The 17,600-nt window shown below is 45.1% G+C and overlaps 1 protein-coding gene across 1 annotated transcript in view; it reads left to right on the forward strand.

Annotated features, from left to right (window-relative positions):
* ptprz1b (protein tyrosine phosphatase receptor type Z1b) overlaps window positions 1–17,272 on the forward strand; it is a 43,142-nt gene extending 25,870 nt beyond the window's left edge. Inside the window, exons 9-30 of the mRNA XM_062517766.1 lie at window positions 1,248–1,432; window positions 1,796–1,922; window positions 2,062–2,102; window positions 2,408–3,050; window positions 4,959–5,103; window positions 5,841–5,944; window positions 6,452–6,537; window positions 7,563–7,583; window positions 7,875–7,971; window positions 8,209–8,291; window positions 8,652–8,786; window positions 9,479–9,613; window positions 10,446–10,609; window positions 11,617–11,752; window positions 12,173–12,319; window positions 12,907–13,000; window positions 13,258–13,331; window positions 13,422–13,550; window positions 14,057–14,206; window positions 14,746–14,888; window positions 15,442–15,577; window positions 16,387–17,272. Coding sequence (XP_062373750.1) covers window positions 1,248–1,432; window positions 1,796–1,922; window positions 2,062–2,102; window positions 2,408–3,050; window positions 4,959–5,103; window positions 5,841–5,944; window positions 6,452–6,537; window positions 7,563–7,583; window positions 7,875–7,971; window positions 8,209–8,291; window positions 8,652–8,786; window positions 9,479–9,613; window positions 10,446–10,609; window positions 11,617–11,752; window positions 12,173–12,319; window positions 12,907–13,000; window positions 13,258–13,331; window positions 13,422–13,550; window positions 14,057–14,206; window positions 14,746–14,888; window positions 15,442–15,577; window positions 16,387–16,530 — 3,119 coding nt within the window. The 3' untranslated portion in view covers window positions 16,531–17,272. The remainder of the gene's footprint in view (window positions 1–1,247; window positions 1,433–1,795; window positions 1,923–2,061; window positions 2,103–2,407; window positions 3,051–4,958; window positions 5,104–5,840; window positions 5,945–6,451; window positions 6,538–7,562; window positions 7,584–7,874; window positions 7,972–8,208; window positions 8,292–8,651; window positions 8,787–9,478; window positions 9,614–10,445; window positions 10,610–11,616; window positions 11,753–12,172; window positions 12,320–12,906; window positions 13,001–13,257; window positions 13,332–13,421; window positions 13,551–14,056; window positions 14,207–14,745; window positions 14,889–15,441; window positions 15,578–16,386) is intronic.
* The last annotated feature ends 328 nt before the right edge of the window (window positions 17,273–17,600 follow it).

Raw genomic sequence — 17,600 nt, forward strand, 5'->3', positions numbered from 1 at the left:
TCTACTCTCAGATCTCCCCGTAGAGAGGGACTCACTTCAGTGGTGCTGCATATCTTAGACTCTGATTTGTGTATTCAGTGGAGATTAAGCACCGAGGTCATTCAGCTGTTTATGTCTCTGTCTCCCTTTTTTCATTATTTGCTCATTTTGGCCCAACACATGAATACATACATACACACACACACACACAAATACACACATACACACATACACACACACACACACACACACACACACACACACACACACACACGCACACACACATATCCATACAAATACCCGTCTGGATGCTTAAAAACGCTCTGCAGTGGGAACGCGTTGCTAGGTAACCTGACACTGGAGTCCTCCTCAACATCAGCACACATTTATTTGGCTGCCTGTCTGAAATGGAGATTGAGAAGCTGGATTTTACACAAATTAGGGAACCGGATGGATGGTTAGTGGCTCTCTCAGCCGGTGCCAAATCCATGACAGTCTCAGTCTCCCGGTAAAGCTAATACAGTGTGTCTGTGGTGGCCCATAATGCACTTACCCGTATTGCTGGTCTAGTGGTCGTTTGTCATAGTTGCTGTCATAACTCTATTACCTCAGGCTTTGGGCCAGTCAGCAAGCACAGCCTTACAGTGACATTTTTATAAGCCCATTCTAAGACTATGGAATTTCTGGGAAGATCATAGATAGTAAATGTGCTTGACTGTTGTCGTTTGTTTATAGTTTCTCCCATTTAGTACCCAGTAATAGTTATTGACTTATAGAGATTCAGCTCAAATGAAAACTCTTCCTATCTAAGATAAGAGATAAGACGAGCCTTTAATGTATCTTAGGTAGAGAAATTTGTCTTGGGCAATCGAGAGAGTGTGGTTACACAGATTAGAAAAAACATACATTACTGTAACACAAAAGGTGAGCTAACACCAACAAACACAGAGACATATAAGCAGATATAGATAAACATAGGTATAGACTATAACTTAACATGACTTATCAAAACATTGATAAGTCATGTTATTTAATGGTCTATTTGTATCTCAGGTAGCCTAATATCAGTAGAAGTGCAGTTTTGTTGCTTTGATTGAGTAAAGATGAATAAAACAACAATTACATTTTTAATTACATTTCCACTGAAATTACTCAGAAAACAACATTAAAATGGAAGAAGTATTTTGGAACTAAACTCTTCGAAATAGTCCTTGTGTTGTGTGCTGGTATCCTCATCTGAGATGTTTGCTGGCATTTTGCGGTGTCAGTTTGCAGTTCGGAGGCGGAGAACGTGCAGGTGGAGCCTCAGAACTACACCAGCATGGTGGTGACGTGGGAGAGGCCCCGCGCCGTCTACGACACCACCATCGAGCGCTACTCCGTCACCTACCAGCGGCTGCAGGGCAAGGACCCGCCCAAGCGCGAGTACCTGACAGACGGAGATCAGGACGTGGTAATTTCGTGGTTTTGGTCCTTTAGCACTGCACTGTACACACACACACACACATGCACGCACACACCCGCGCACACTCACACAAACACACACACACACGGGCACACACACAAGCACGCACACTCACACGTGCGCACAGGCGCGCACACATACACGCACACACAGTGGTTGTTTATACAAAGACTACAAACACGATTATCCAACTCCGTTGTTATTGTCAGCAATGGGCTTATTTATTTAAGTTGTGCTGCTGGCCCATTTGTCATCAAACAGCGACTATTTCATTGTTATGACTTTAAGTACAGCTTAAAGTCATACGCATAAGTACGCTACTGCAAAGCCTGTTTTTTCTGACCTCTCTAGGGAGCAATCATCTACAACCTGATGTCCAACAGCAGCTACGTGGTGCAGGTGATAGCGCTGTGCAACAACGGCCTGAAGGGTCGTATGAGTGACCAGGTGATTGTGGACATGCCCCTGGAGGACCTGGGTGAGGATGAAACCTACACGTACAATATACACCTTCTGTACATTCTGTTCTGTACATTATAGGCCATCATCGGCAGACAAAGATTCCTGTTTGTTGTTCTGGCTCACTGAGAAACGCTCATTTTGTTTCATGTCTCCAGAGATTGACTCCGATTCGTCAGACTCTGAAGATTATTTCGAGGTAACGTTCTGAAGTTATTGTAAAACGGCAGTACTCATTGTAGAGATGCAATCTCTCTTTACTCCGTAGTTAGTACACTTTAATTTCCCAACTATTAGCCACGGCTTATAAATTGACTTTGCACATTTTTTAATCTATGAGGTGAATACATGGGGACAGTAATTATGGTGTTGATATGGTTTTGTTTCTTTTAACTTACATAAAACACTGTCCTGCGTTTTATACACAATGCAGCTAAAACACAGGACATTACTGTAGTACTGTAGTAGTATAGGGCAGGCCTAATGCATCTCTGCCCTCTCCAGGTGACTCCTTACACCAGCAGAAGACGTCCAGATCTGGAGAGCCCTCCGGACCGGACCCTCACGAGCGACTCCTCCTCCTCCAAAAGCTCCATCTGGGTCACCATGGCGACGGACCAGCCCGGCTTCCTCTTCCCCGGGGTGCGGACCACGGCCACGCCCGTGCGCCGGCGCATCACCGAGGAGTCCTCGTTGTCGTGGACGCCCAGCCAGGACAAGGCGGGGACCTACACCCGCAAGCCCGTCACCAAGCTGCTCATGCCGGAGGGGGTCAAGCCGCCGGACAACGCACTGGTCACCGACGTCTACTACGAGGACTTCGCCGTCAACGGCTCCCTGTACGAGACCACCACCTCGGTGGACACGCCGCTGCCCGACGACGAGATCATCGGCGTGGTCACCCTGCCCCGTGAGCAGGACAATGAAGTGAGGATGCCCTACGATGACCAGTATTTCCCGGGCACCGTCACCAACCCCCTGCCGGAGACACCACCCCCGGTCATCGGCACCACCCAACAGCCTGAGATGGTCATCACCACCACCACCTCCATAGTGCCAGCCTCCACCACCACCACCACCACCACCTCCACTGCAGGGACGCCTACCACCAAAGCCTTACTCTACACCACCCAGCCCATGTTCAATGGTAAGGTAACTTAGAGAGCCCTGCGTCCGAACCTGCTGCCGTGCTGTTTCGTTCTGTAGTGAAAAAAAGCCAATTTGTGAAGACAAATTGAGATGTCAACTATCAAATCGATACTGCAGCTTCTGTAGCGATGAAGGTTGTGGGGGGTTTAATGTTGTCTGATTGTGATGATTTCTAAAAACTAGAGTAGTGGGATTTGGGATCTGAGGTCTGAATCTCCCTTTTGTAGTCATTTCACATCTGTTTCAGCAGTTCTGCTGATTCTCCCTCATCCTACTCAGACAGTGCTTTCTCTTAAGTGTCAATCATCGCCTTCGATCTTGCAACCGTAAGACATCTTTATCTTGCACTTCGTCATTGCCCCTCTCCGATTCAGTACAGACATGGTGATGGTTCCTCTCCTGTCCTCTCTTCCTCCTCTTCCTCCTCCTCCTCTTCCTCCTCCTCCTCCAGGATTGGCATCATCTCGACACACTTTGAATGCCTTGTGCCATTCACTACGATCCTCCTAACCCGACACTGCCCTCTGGTGGCTGTCTTGGTTCTTGCTTCTTCTATCTGCACTCTTGTTTCCATCGGATCTCTAGATGCGTCTGCCCTTGTTCCTCCACACCGTCTAAACACAGGCCGTCTCCACTGATGCCAGTAACCATACCAGGCTTGTGTCTTACAGCTACTGCGACCAAAGCGCACAGGGACAAGTCCTCCCCACCCCTCTCCTCCATCCTGACCGATGAAGGCCCCAGCACCCTGCTTGCTCAGGGGGAGGCCAGTGGTTCGGGGCCGGCCATCTTCCTTGAGGAGCTGGAGAGGGAGTGGGAGAGGGAGAGCCCCTCGGCGGTCGAAATCGAAACGCGCACACACTCGCACACGCACGTGTCCACGGAGGACGACGACCGCCGCCGCGACGGCAGCGTAACATCTGGACCGGACGGGAGGCTGGTACCGGTCGATACCGAGACAGAGCTCGTGTCCAAGTTCTATCTGGAGAGCGAGAGGGTCCGAGGTGCGGAGGAGATGAAGCCGAGACGAGCGGAGCCCATCGAGGGGGAGGAGGACGAGGAGGACAGCGGCTCTGGACAGAGCGTGCTGGTGGAGATCTTTCCCAACGCTAAGATATCTGTAGAGATCACTTTGACCAAACTCACGAGCATGGAGCCTTTGGATGGTCCCCACACAGGTAACACATGGGGTTAGATGACCAGTGACGGGACCAGTCGGTTCTCTGAGGAAGGAGGCTTTCATCACGTGCCTTTAATCACATGTCGCATATCGTCACCTTCCTAAAATAACGTAATTTTTTCGAGAAAAAATATTTTTTTTTTGCCGAAGTCATCATCATTACATTTTTCACATTCCTTTAATCACATGTTGCATATGTCAGTCAAGTGCAGTCACTGCCACCTTAAAGACCTTAATGGCATCATTAAAGGGAGAAATATGAACATTTAAATGGCACATTCCTTGTATGTTGATCAAATGGATCAACATACAAAGATCCTTCGGTCATGTATCAGGGTTTTCCAGCCAGGTTCCCATGAAATGTTGCAAACATAGACATAGACATTGGCTGTGTCTCAAACTGCCTACTTGCACACTTCAAATACTAAGTGCAGATATTGGGACAATACTAACCATCGACAAGTGTGCACAATGCAAGTAAGCACTCAGTGCACACTAGCAGTATACTGACGGGGAAGTATGCGGTTTGAGACACAGCCCCATTGCCTGTTTTTAGACAGTGACTATTTAACCCAAAGGTGTCCATTTTGTGATGGATCTAGGCCAGACTCTCAGCGAAGAAGAGAGTCTGGTTTCCAGGCTACCCTAGCAGTGTACTTTTAAGACAGTGACTAACCCAAAGGTGTCCATTTTGGGAGTGTAATGTCCAGTTTGTGTCCCTCGCAGAGGCCAGTAACAGCAGCCCGGAGTCGCGGGTGGGCATGGTGGGGGGCGTGGAGCGGGAGAAGCGCACCGTGGTGCCCCTGGCCGTCGTGTCCACTCTCACCATCCTCTGCCTGCTGGTGCTGGTGGGCATCCTCATCTACTGGAGGTACGGCAACAGGGCAGGGACAAAAAAGAGAGGATGTTAGCTGTGTGTCCTTAGACTGAATGGTCATGATGATGTTAGTGAGCGTGTGCTAACTTTTCTTTGTTTAGTGTGCGTGCTAACTTTATGGCTAGTTGGTTCCACCCACTTTAGTGACTTATGCTAAGCTTGGCTAACGGTCAGATTGAGTTACTCTACACACACGCTCAGACAAGAATAGTAGAGGATATATGCACGGTCGGCTGTTCAGGAACTCATTTGTTTCTGATGGAGTCAGGTTAGTTTGAACCTGCCACTAGTGTTATGTAATAGTGTCTAGAAGGACCCGCTTGGTTGTTGCACCTACTGAATCAGCACAGATTTTGCTTGTGTTAAAATTTGTATTATTGAAAAAAAAAAAAAACAGATCTTCAGTGTTGGATTGAACATGTAAGGAGCAAAATACAACAGAAGATGCCGTTACAACACAGCTAACACTCCACTGGAAAGAAATGAGCTCCTGAACAGCCTTCCGTGCATATATCCTCTTATCTAACTTTGGGGCTGATGTCTAATAAGCTACAGTCATTTCTTATGAAGGTGTCTTGTTCCTGTAATGATTAATTAAGTCATTATCATGTATTTCTTCTTCATATTGAGATCAGTCCCATTGTTGATTAGGATTGCAGAAGGTCAGAGTTCATAACCCCCATACTCATGTGCCTCCCCTCTTTGTAAAGTGGTAGAGTGTGTTTTTACAGGAAGTGCTTCCAGACGGCGCACTTCTATGTGGAGGACAACACGTCGCCCAGGGTCATCTCCGCTCCGTCCACTCCACTGCTCTTACCCACAGCCACCGCCACAGGTACGGGAGATTAGGCCTGCTATCGGATACGCATACACACACACACACACACAAACACAGACACACAGACACACACACACACAGACACGCACACATACACACACACAGACACGCAGACACACACACACACACACAAGTGCTGTAGATCGTACTCGCTCACTCGTGCTCGTACTCTCTCTCGCTCCCTCTCTCTCTTGCTCTCTCTCTCACTCACACACACACACACACACACACACACACACACGCAGACACACACACACACACACACAAGTGCTGTAGATCGTACTCGCTCACTCGTGCTCGTACTCTCTCTCGCTCCCTCTCTCTCTCTCTCTCTCTCACACACAAACACACACACACACACACACACACACGCACGGTGTTAAAATTTAGGATTGACCTCAAACATCTTGCTCATGGTTAATGTGTGAAAGTACAAGCACAAGCAGAGTAGCCTTACCATGCAGCTCAATTTGAATTCTGTGTTTCCCCTGGCTTTGTTTGTAGAGGAGAACGAAGCGCTCCCTGTGAAGGACTTTGTGAAGCATGTGGCTGAGCTTCACGCCACACGCACTTTCTCCAAAGAGTTTGAGGTACGCTACACACCACCGTCCGCTCTCACACATCAATTTAGCTTCTCCTTGCCCCCACCCCCTCCCATACAGCAGCCTCTAACGCATCTCCAAACTGGTATTAACTTCATTCAGTAGAGAAGTGACTTGATGCTTGCACTCATCATTTAACATTCAGCTACAGTATAATGGAGGAAAGACGTTATGGAAACTGGTTTACTACACTATACCCTGGTCTGGCTGGGAGACACGGAAGAGGTGGTCTGGTCAAGTCGTGGATGGCAGGGATTGTTTGGCCAGGCTGTTTGCTTCAACTGACATTGAGTCCTGTTTCTTAAGCCAAGATTTGTATGCGTAGAGACAGACTCGGCCACGTACGTGCAAACCAAAACAAAACGATAATCCGATTTTTTGGAATCCAATTCGAGCACAATTCAACCTTTGAGGTTTGAGCGTCTCGCTGCGGACATTAAGAACTGATGCAATTACGTGCTTGTAATGGAGGAGGAAATCAAAGTCATTTCCTTTTTGTGTGCCACGAAAATGTCACAACCTCCCCCTGTTGTGTTCTTATTGTTCTTATTGTTGTTGTTGTTGTTGTTGTTGTTGTTGATAAGCATGCATAGGAAGTATTGGTCAGCATGGTCAGTGCGAAGAGGCACTCCTACAGTATGTGTACAGGCTGTGGTCAGACTGCATGGCCTTGCCACACAAAGGTTACAGAGCCTGTCGGATACAAACCTGCACACCCACACCACCACCACCACCACCCTCCCTGTAGCATGATTGACCATGACCACACCAGAGGTCTCTCTCTCACCCTTTCTCCTCCTCCCTCCCCCACCTCCCTCTTTCTTTCCTTTCTTTCTTTTCATTCTCTCTCTTTCTTCTTCTCTGTCTCTCTAACTCTCTCTTTCTCTCTCTCTCTCCCTCCCTCTCTCACACACGTACTGTTGTACCTCATGTATCTTGCACTTGCTGGTCACTCGTTTGGTCGTGGAGTTTCATTGCTGTGCTTTCTGCATTCTCACTCCCCCCTTCATTAGATCTTGAAAGAGTCTTACGAGGTAAGACATGTCTCCCTTTGATGTTGTTTTTAATTTATTTGATTTTTGTATCTTTTATCTTGTTTTCTTTTGTTGCGTTCTTGTTCATGGTGTAGCTAGTTTGTAGTGGTCCTTGCGTCCCTGTTGATCTGTCTGTTGTCTTTTGTTTCTCTTGAACTGTTGTAGTTTTCATGGCAGTAGTGTGTTTGTTTGTGTGCATGGTTTCTGCATGCTGTGTGGAGTTGTGTTTAGTCTGCGGGGAGGGCGGTGGAGGGCGGTGTGTGACCAGGTCTCGTAAACGTTTCTTTGCAGGAGATTCAGTCGTGCACGGTGGACATGGGAATTAGCACTGACAGCTCAAACCACCCAGAAAACAAGAGCAAGAACAGATACATCAACATCCTGGCCTGTAAGAATGCACACACACACAAACACACACACATAAACACACACACACACACACACACACACACACACACACACACACACACACACACACACACACACACACACACACACACATACACACACAGAGATATGGGTAAACACACCTACTGATTTAAACAGGCACAGACCTGCATAGACATGTATCACACTCATACACAAACGCCAACTTGTTTCTTTCGGTATTTGGTTTGTGTTATAGATGATCACAGTCGGGTGAAGCTGGCACCCGATCTGGATAAAGAAGGGGAGTGTGGAGACTATATCAATGCAAACTATGTTGATGTGAGTCTTACAACTGATACCAATTTATTATTATCTTTTATTTAATGAGTAATTGATGTGGACACTGCACATTAATAAATATAAAATGTAAATATGCCACGATTAGTTGATTCATTTATTATCCATGGACCAATGTAGAAAGGTCCGTGCACCTAAAGGAAATACATAATGGTAAAAGTAAATGTTAAAAGGACACAAAACACGTAAAACAAGTAATACTGTAATAACATAGTCAACATAAATAAATACAAATACAAAAATACATCCTGTTCATGTTATTTTACAAATTACATTTTACATACTAGTTCTCTCCACATAAAGCAAACAAGACTCCACTCTAATCCATGTCTCCCACTGTAGGGCTTCAGTCAGCCCAGAGCCTATATAGCCGCCCAGGGCCCGATGAAGGCCAGTCTGGAGGACTTCTGGAGGATGATGTGGGAGCAGAACGTGGGGGTGATCGTCATGATCACCAACCTGGTGGAGAAGGGACGGGTACGCCATGCTGCTGATGTCATCTTCAGTGGCCGAGTGTTATAACACTAGGCCACTAAAGATGACATCAGGATGGTGTGCAGCACAGCCTTTAATAATAACTCAATGCAGCCTACTGCTGTGCTGCACACCGTCCCGATGTCATCTTTAGTGGCCTAGTGTTATACTAGTTGTCTGTACTGAGTTTATGGGTGCGATTGTCTTCAGTGCTGCCATGCTTCAATGCATGCTTGGGTAATGGGTGCATCCAATAAAAGCTGCTGCACATTATCTTTAGTGGCCTAGTGAGTTAATAAAGCCATTTCAGGGTGCTACCTGACGTGTGGTGTGCTATCATTAAATAGATAGATAGATAGATAGATAGATAGATAGATACTTTATTTATTTATTTTTTTTAAGTATATATTTTTTGGCTTTTGTGCCTTTAATTTTGACAGGACAGTAGAGAGAGACAGGAAGCGAATGGGTGAGAGAATCGGGGTGGGATCCGGAAAGGACCACGGGGCGGGAATCGAACCCGGGTCGCCGGCGTGCGCTGCAGGTGCCCCAGCCAGTTGCGCCACGGCTGGGGCCCGATAGATACTTTATTGATCCCCAAGGGGAAATTCAAGATATCATTAAATATTCAGTGGTATCCAGAATCATGGATGTTATTTATTTTCTAGTGTGGTGGCTCTGTGCTTCTCTTGCAGAGGAAGTGTGACCAGTACTGGCCAATGGACAACCAGGAGGAATATGGATGCTTCTTGGTCACTCTGAAAAGCACCAAAACCTTGGCCTACTACACACAAAGAACGTTCACCTTGCGGAACATCGGCATCAAAAGGGTCAGTGAGAAAGGACATGCATTTCCGTGTTCCACTGACCTCATTCATAACGTTCAATAGAAAGTCCTTTTAATGGCTTTTAATGGCCATTCAATTCCATTATGAAGTGGGAAGATCCTATGTCTTTCAAGTCCATTATAGGCTTGTCATTTATTCTTTGAAAAAGAAAGGTTCTTCCCTCGAAAGAGCTCCTCACAATTCTAGCTACAAACCCTACTACTTCATATGATGTGTTTTATACCATAAAGTTCATGTGGATCCCGTGGGCTATTGGCTTTATAGAGAACTGTATTGTCAGTATAGGGTTTCATTGAAAGCTAGGCTATTTTTAAAACCCCGCGAAAAAAAATACCCTCGAGATCCTTAGTGACATCTTAAAGTATTCCTCCCCACAGAAGCCATTGTTTTCAGACTGTGAAAGAACTCAAAGAACTTGTTGTGGAGAGGAAAGGAAAGGGCTTCCTTGAAGGACTCCCTTGAAAACGAGATTTAAGATCTCAATGGGACTCACCTGGTAAAATGAAAAATAAAAAAATAAAGATATCTTTAGATAAACTGCACCTACACTTTTTACACACTAGCACATGGACTGTAGACTACACACACTGCACTTTATATTATCTCTCTTGCTATTTTTTTTAAAATTCTCAATCTTTCTTTCCTCACACTCACACAGAAAAAGCGGAACACTAACAAAATTTCACCACTACGTGTTTTACATTAGTATTTCGATGTACGTGACATATAAACCTCCTTGGATCCTTGTACCCTTGTATCCTTGTGTCCTTGTATCCTTTTACGTGTCATGCTCACCCTCCGGTCCCTCTCATAGGGGTCCCAGAAGGGCCGCAGTCAGGAGCGGACGGTCGTCCAGTTCCACTACACCCAGTGGCCCGACATGGGGGTCCCCGAGTACACCCTGCCCGTCCTGTCCTTCGTCCAGAAGTCCTCCCAGGCCAGGAGCGCTGACATGGGCCCCGTGGTGGTCCACTGCAGGTCCGCAGCACCAGCACACGAGTCACATGACACAGTATATTGAGTCCAATTCACACCACAGATTCCCGGCGCGACGAGACGGAGTTGCAGCAGTGTGGATTAGAAGTTGCACAGAGTTGGAAAGCCGTCGCAAGCCGTCTCAAAGCATTCAACATGTTTAGTCACAGACTAAGTCGAATGTTTTAGTCGAATGTTTTAGAACGTTGCGTCTCGTCTCGTCGCGGATCTTTGGTCTGAACCCTACTTTAGAGAGAAAAAAAATACATTCACATTTCGAGGGCTGAGAACCAAAGGGGCGTAAGTGACATTTCACCAACTTTACAGGAGAGCCAAAACAAATCTAACTGCTTCTATATGTTCACAGTTAAATACCTTTGGTTTTTGTTCAATAACTTTATATTTATAAATATTTTTCTTCTATAATTTTGTCAGCTAGAAAGAGCTCATCAAGAGCTTTCAGGTGATATATATAACTCAAAATGTCACTTACGCCCCTTTGGTTCTCAGCCCTCGATTTATTCATTTAGCAGACGCTTTTATCCAGAGCGGCTTACAAATGTCAATTATATTACAAGGGCCATTGTCCCTGGAGCAATTTGGGGCTAAGTGCCTTGCGGAAGTGCACAACGGCGGAAGCCGGATATTTGAAATATGGGAAATCCCCACCACATCAAATACATTTATTGCATTATTAATGTAATAAATAAACTCACCAAGATTGGTCGTAATGTGCACTGATTGAACGGATGCATCTGAGACAGTGGAAGAGAGACGGTGATGTTGAACAATGGTAAGGAGTATGACAGGGAGGCTACACCAGGCGCATAACTGAACCGGTCCCTTTCGTGATGCGAAAAAATCCACTGTCGCGTCTGGTGTGGCTACATCCATTGATTATAGTGATTAATAACTGCTGCAATACTGTTTGTGATGGAGCGCTTCAGTTACGCGCCTGGTGTAGCTCCCCTTGTGAGAGTGCCATTCCAGTATGCCCTCTCTGCCCTCAGTGCTGGTGTGGGCAGAACGGGCACCTACATCGTGCTGGACAGCATGCTGCGGCAGATCAGAGAGAAGGGCACGGTGGACATCATGGGCTTCCTGAAACACATCCGCACGCAGAGGAACTACCTGGTGCAGACTGAGGTAAGAGACCTACACAGTCCACACAGACCGTGAATTTGTTACAAGGAAAGCTCATATCCACACAAAGGTGAATGACCTGGTGCAGATTGAGGTAAGAATCTACATAAGAGCCAATGAATGTTATGGCCGGGGAAAGCATTGTATCAGGATGTACTGTATACACCAAGTATCATGGGTCTGACTTTAACTCCTAATACTTTTTTCTTTAGAGAGCTTTATCATGAATGGATCAACATGAGAACATGATTTATCTTCCATATATGCTTGATCATATGGGCTTCCATAGTATCAGTCATCATACTTTCTCTCTCTCTCTCTCTCTCTTCTCTCTCTCTCTGTCCCTCTCTCTCTTCTCTCTCTCTCGCTCTTCTCTCTCTCTGTCTCCTCTCTCTTCTCTCTCTCTCCCCCCCCCCCCAACAGGAGCAGTATGTGTTCATCCATGACGCCCTGGTAGAGGCCATCCTGAGCAGGGAGACCGAGGTCTCCTCCAGCCGCATCCATGCCTACGTCTCCGACCTGCTAACGCCCGGCCCCTCGGGCAAGACCAGGCTGGAGAAGCAGTTCAAGGTGGGCATGAATTAATGATGGTTCCCTCTCTGGATGGAGGATACCATGCCACATACTGCACAATTGGCTAGAGGGAGATTTTTTGAAGTGTATTTTTTGGTATTTTTTGCCTTTATGATGACAGTATAGTGTAGGCTGGGTGAACCCTGCCTGAACTTCCGGGGAATTTGAATTTCGCCTGGCAGCTCAGCTCAGGCTGGAAACAAGCAGATCTTTTTTCTCTGTTTACTGCCAGAACCTTTGGCTCCAATCAGAAACGGCCATACTCTAGTCCTGGCACGCTGTTGGCCGGTAACGGAACTTAAGCGACGCGAAGTGCAATAGAAACAAAGCGCAGCCTCGCCAGACTAATGTTCAATCTTAAAAGATTGAGCTTAGTATGGTGAAAACCAGACTAAGTATAATGAAGAGATTGACAGGAAGTAAGTTGGAGAGAGAGATGGGGTGGGATTGGCAAATGACCCGGGCCAGAGTCGAACCCGGGTCCCTGTGGGCACTTGGACCCGAATGTGATAGAACCACAGCGCCCCCTGCAGGGTGAATTTCACAATACAACCACTCCTCATGTCTGTGTTGTTGTCTTGCAGCTGGTGAGCCAGACCAATGTGAAGCAGTGTGACTACACGTCTGCACTTAAAGAAGGCAGCGTGGAGAAGAACAGGACCTGCTCTCTCATGCCAGGTGGGTGGAGCCAACCATGTGACCCTGTCCCTGGAAATGAATAGTTTCCAGATGATTCCACTTATTGGTATTTTCTCGTCTTCAGTGTCTAGTTGATATTACCCTTATTCTACCAATCAAATCTTTATATGTGTTTACTGACCTGTCATTTGATTTATGCTGCACTGTGTCTCACTGTGTTTTCTACACTGCTATTACATTTTTAAATGCATATTATTTTTATATTTTTTCTATTTTGTCTCTTGTATGGACTCTAGTGGAGAGATCCAGAGTGTGCCTGTCCACTACACCGGGAGAGTCCTCGGACTACATCAACGCCTCTTATGTCATGGTAACGCGGCTTGATTATTCCCCCACTGCGAGCGAGTTTTGACCGCGCTGCAAGGGCCCTGCTCTGATCTCATGTTGACTCCGTTTCCAGGGTTACCGTCAGAGCTGTGAATTCATCATCACCCAGAGTCCTCTCCCCAGCACAATCAAGGACTTCTGGAGGATGATCTGGGACCACAACTCACAGATCATCGTCTCCCTCCCAGATGTCCACGGCCAGGTAGTCTATCGGTCCGGCGGGAGAATTTCACGGGTCCTAAAGGCCCGGGCTACACCGGGTCTGCAACTGAAGTGCTCATATTAGTTTCAGAAGACTCGTTTCATTTTTTCTAATGCATGTGCCGTTATCCAGTCTAGTGTAGCCAGTTCTATTGACTAAAGTCAAAGCTAATTGTTGTAACAGAAACTTACTAAAGTCAGCATGTAAACTAACTAATGTTCCTTTTAAATAAATAAGCATTAACATAAGAAGACCATCTTCATACACTGATAGTATTCTGTCAGAATCAGTAAAATAATTGATGTTGTATTACAGTTGTGTTGCATTATGGTGGATTAGTATTAGCCGCTAGCACAAGTACATATTAGTAATTATAAACTTATGGAACGAGTCATAATGATTCAGCAGATAGACTAATATCTATTTAGACCAACCTGAAGCATTCAGTGGCATTTAGGGAAAGGCCGGATTCATCTTCACTGACCTCTATCTTCACCTCCTTTCAGACTGAGGAAGGTGAGTGCGTGTACTGGCCCATTAAAGACCAGCCAATCAACTGTGAGACCTTTACTGTCACCTTCACCGGCGAGGACAACGTGTGTTTGCCCAACGAGGAGATGCTTGTCGTCCATGATTTTCTATTGGAGGCTACACAGGTAAGAACAGCCAGGGGCTGCATTTTGTATTGGGTGTGTTTCTGTATACAGACTTGGCATGTATGTCTTTTGTCTAGTTTAGTGCACATATTGTGATAAATAGTGAGAAATGAGTTGTGGAGTGGTATGGACTATGGACAGAACAAGAAGGTTAGACATGTAAGTCCTCCTTGGCCTACTGGATTCGGACATGTGACCAAAGGGTGGCCGGTTCGATGAATGATGTGGGTGAGGGGAATGATTGAACTGCACTTTCCCACATCCTTGATGAGGTGCTGTTCAGGATGGCACCTAACCACCAACTCCTTCCAAGACACCTCCTGTGTCTGAGTATTACCCCTGGATAGGTAAAATGCAGAGAACAAATTTCCATACAGGACAAATAAAGTAATTTAACTCATTTTACAGGTGTGACATGGCGCATGGCGCAGTAACGTGTTGTGTGTTCCAGGATGACTATGTGCTGGAGGTGCAATAACGTGCTGTGTGTTCCAGGATGACTATGTGCTGGAGGTGCAATAACGTGCTGTGTGTTCCAGGACGACTATGTGTTGGAGGTGCGGCAGTACCGGGCCCCCCGCTGGCCCAACCCGGACAGCCCCATCAGCAACACCTTTGAGCTCATCACCATCATCCGAGAGGACACGCGCCACCGCGAGGGAACCATCGTCGTTCACGATCGGTATGTTCAAGTTCAAATTCAAATTCAAGTTCAAAGTTTATTGTCATGTACTCATAAATCAGCATTTGTAGGTATTTAAATTTCTTGTGCTCAAGTGTCCTTTCAACTACAGAAATAAATTAAAAAGAAAAATAAATAAATAGATACTATAAAAAAGGATGAGAGAGAAGGGGGGAAGATGTTGGCACAGTGTTGTCTTGGAATTCATGAAAAATGTATTTTCTAATTTCCCCAGTGACACAACACTGGGCTCACTTGGCCGTTATATTGTCTGCGATTTATTAGTATGATTTTTTTTATCACTTCTGATGTTAGTGAAGTCCTGCCCTGGTCAATATATTGATGTAGAACATTCATGAATATCTACAATATGCAGTCATTTGCAATGCAGTCTTAGGCCGGGTTTCCCAGATTCGTTAAGAAGCATAAGGGCTAAAAACTTCTTAGGAGCGCTTTAAGAATGTTCTAAGAATGCTCCTAGCACTTAATAGCTTCTTAACGAATCTGAAACCCGGCCATTGTGTTTCTGGAACATTCTTTGCGTTCTTAACAGGTATGGGGGTTCCACCGCTGGACTGTTCTGTGCCGTGACCACGCTGGCTGACCAGCTGGAGGGGGAGAACTGTGTGGACGTGTACCAAACCGCCCGGATGACCAACCTAATGAGGCCTGGAGTCCTCACTGACATGGTAAGAGCCCGGCTTATCATAGTCATGGACTAAGCTTCATTACCTCCGCCAAGGAGTTTATGTTTTCATCAGGGTTTGTTTGTTTGTTTGTCTGTCAGTCTATCTGTTTGTTTGTTTGTTTGATCGCAAGATACTGTAACACAAAAAGTTAAGGATGGATTTCAGGGAAAGTCTCAAATGACCCAAGGAAGAAACGATTAAATTTTGGGAGTGATCCGTATTACCATCTGGAACTAGGAACCGGTTTTCGCTTGGCGTTTTATGTGCTTATCTAGTTTGACCATTTTTTCTCCACCACCCCACAGTAGCTCTACTGTCAGTGTGTTGATTAATAGCTGTTGCCTGTAATCCGTTCCGTAGTAAAGAAATGGTTTGAAGATAGCCTAGAAGTCTTGAATGGTCATGAATTTCCCCTTGGGGATCAATAAAGTATCTATCTATCTATCTATCTATCTAGAAATCTAGACGCACCTTACCGGCCAAAAATATTTTGGCTTGCCAGGCTAGTTTGAAGGTATTGTATGCATTTTTAAAGGAAAAGGCAACATAAGTAGGCTAACCTTTATCCATGGCTCTAGTACAGTACATGCTTAATGGCATAGTAGGAGTCTGAATGTTGACTTGCTATTTGTCACTGCACCATTCTAGAAATGTGGCTTGTTAAAAAACTACTCTGTAGGGCTCCAGTTGTCAGAGCCAAATTATTAATATTATTCATTAAACTCGTATGTAGGCTACCTCAGTTTTTGTTTGCTGTCTTTTGGCCCATGAATGTGAATGTGTGTGTGTGTGTGTTTTGCCCTATCCAGGACCAGTATCAGTTCCTCTACAAATCGATCTTGAGCCTGGTGAGCACCAAAGAGGACGAGAAGACCTTGCGCTCCTCTGAAAACAACGGCTCCATCCCCACAGGCTCAGCCAACGCCACGGAGAGCCTGGAGTCCCTCATGTAACCATGACGACTGTTGCCCCTTTGAACGTGGAATTCTATGTGTTATTGTAAAAAAAAGAAAAGAAAAAACAAGTGTGCTGTGTAGTGGAAGAATGTTGTTTGCCTTGCCTCAGAAAGAAAAAAGAAAAAAGAAAAAAAAAAAAACGCTCCCTATAAGTCTGTCTTTGGTGCTGGATACTCTGTCGTCTTGTCATTTGTGCCTTTCTTCATTTCTTGCTGTCAAAATGTCAAAATACTTTGATACAATTGCGTTGTTGTAACTAATGCCAAATGTTGTATTGTTGGACTGTTGTCTGGATGATTTGCTGAGGTCATTGGTATGATTTAATTTAACCACTTCTAAAATGTCATTCGTGGGTAATCTGTTTTAAAAAGAGGGAGAGATGGTCTATTTTTATAGATGCTCTGGTTTTGAGGTCAAAAATCGATATTGTAAATAAAGATGTCAGATGCTATTGAATGGGGTGGGAGACATGGAAAAAAACAAATAATATTCTAACTTGTAAATAATTAATATCACATCAACAGACCAAAACTATTTATACGACTAGATTTTGTATTTTACTACTGTCTGTTTTGTAGCTTTAACGGTCATACCTGTCTTTTGATAAATTAGTTGAAATCTTGGATCATGTTTTTAATACCTACACTTATGTATTATCTTTGATTATGAACCATATTCATGGAATGTTGGGGTTTTCTATCTGTAGCTGTACATAGGAATAACAATGTTTTCAAGGAGACTCTGTCTTTGAATTATTTTTTGTCTATCAGTCAATAATTACCAACCATTCAAGTCAAAGTTCTGCTGATTACTGCTATTATTGATTTAAACAATCAAAACAAATCTCAAAGCCTTTCCAACATATAAACAAATAATTTCTGTGATTGTGAACATTTCTTTGGCCTTTTCCTGTGACAACCTTAAGGTATCATAAAATCTTAAGTTTATAACAGTATCATAATAACTGTGAACGTTAGTGGTCATAGCTTTGGCACAAAACATTTCTGTTTTACAATGCATTAATGATCTCATGGTTCTAAACTGAGCCAGGTCATTAGTACCCAACA

The sequence above is a fragment of the Sardina pilchardus genome, chromosome 17, assembly GCF_963854185.1.
Source record: "Sardina pilchardus chromosome 17, fSarPil1.1, whole genome shotgun sequence".
Classification (NCBI taxonomy): domain Eukaryota; kingdom Metazoa; phylum Chordata; class Actinopteri; order Clupeiformes; family Clupeidae; genus Sardina; species Sardina pilchardus.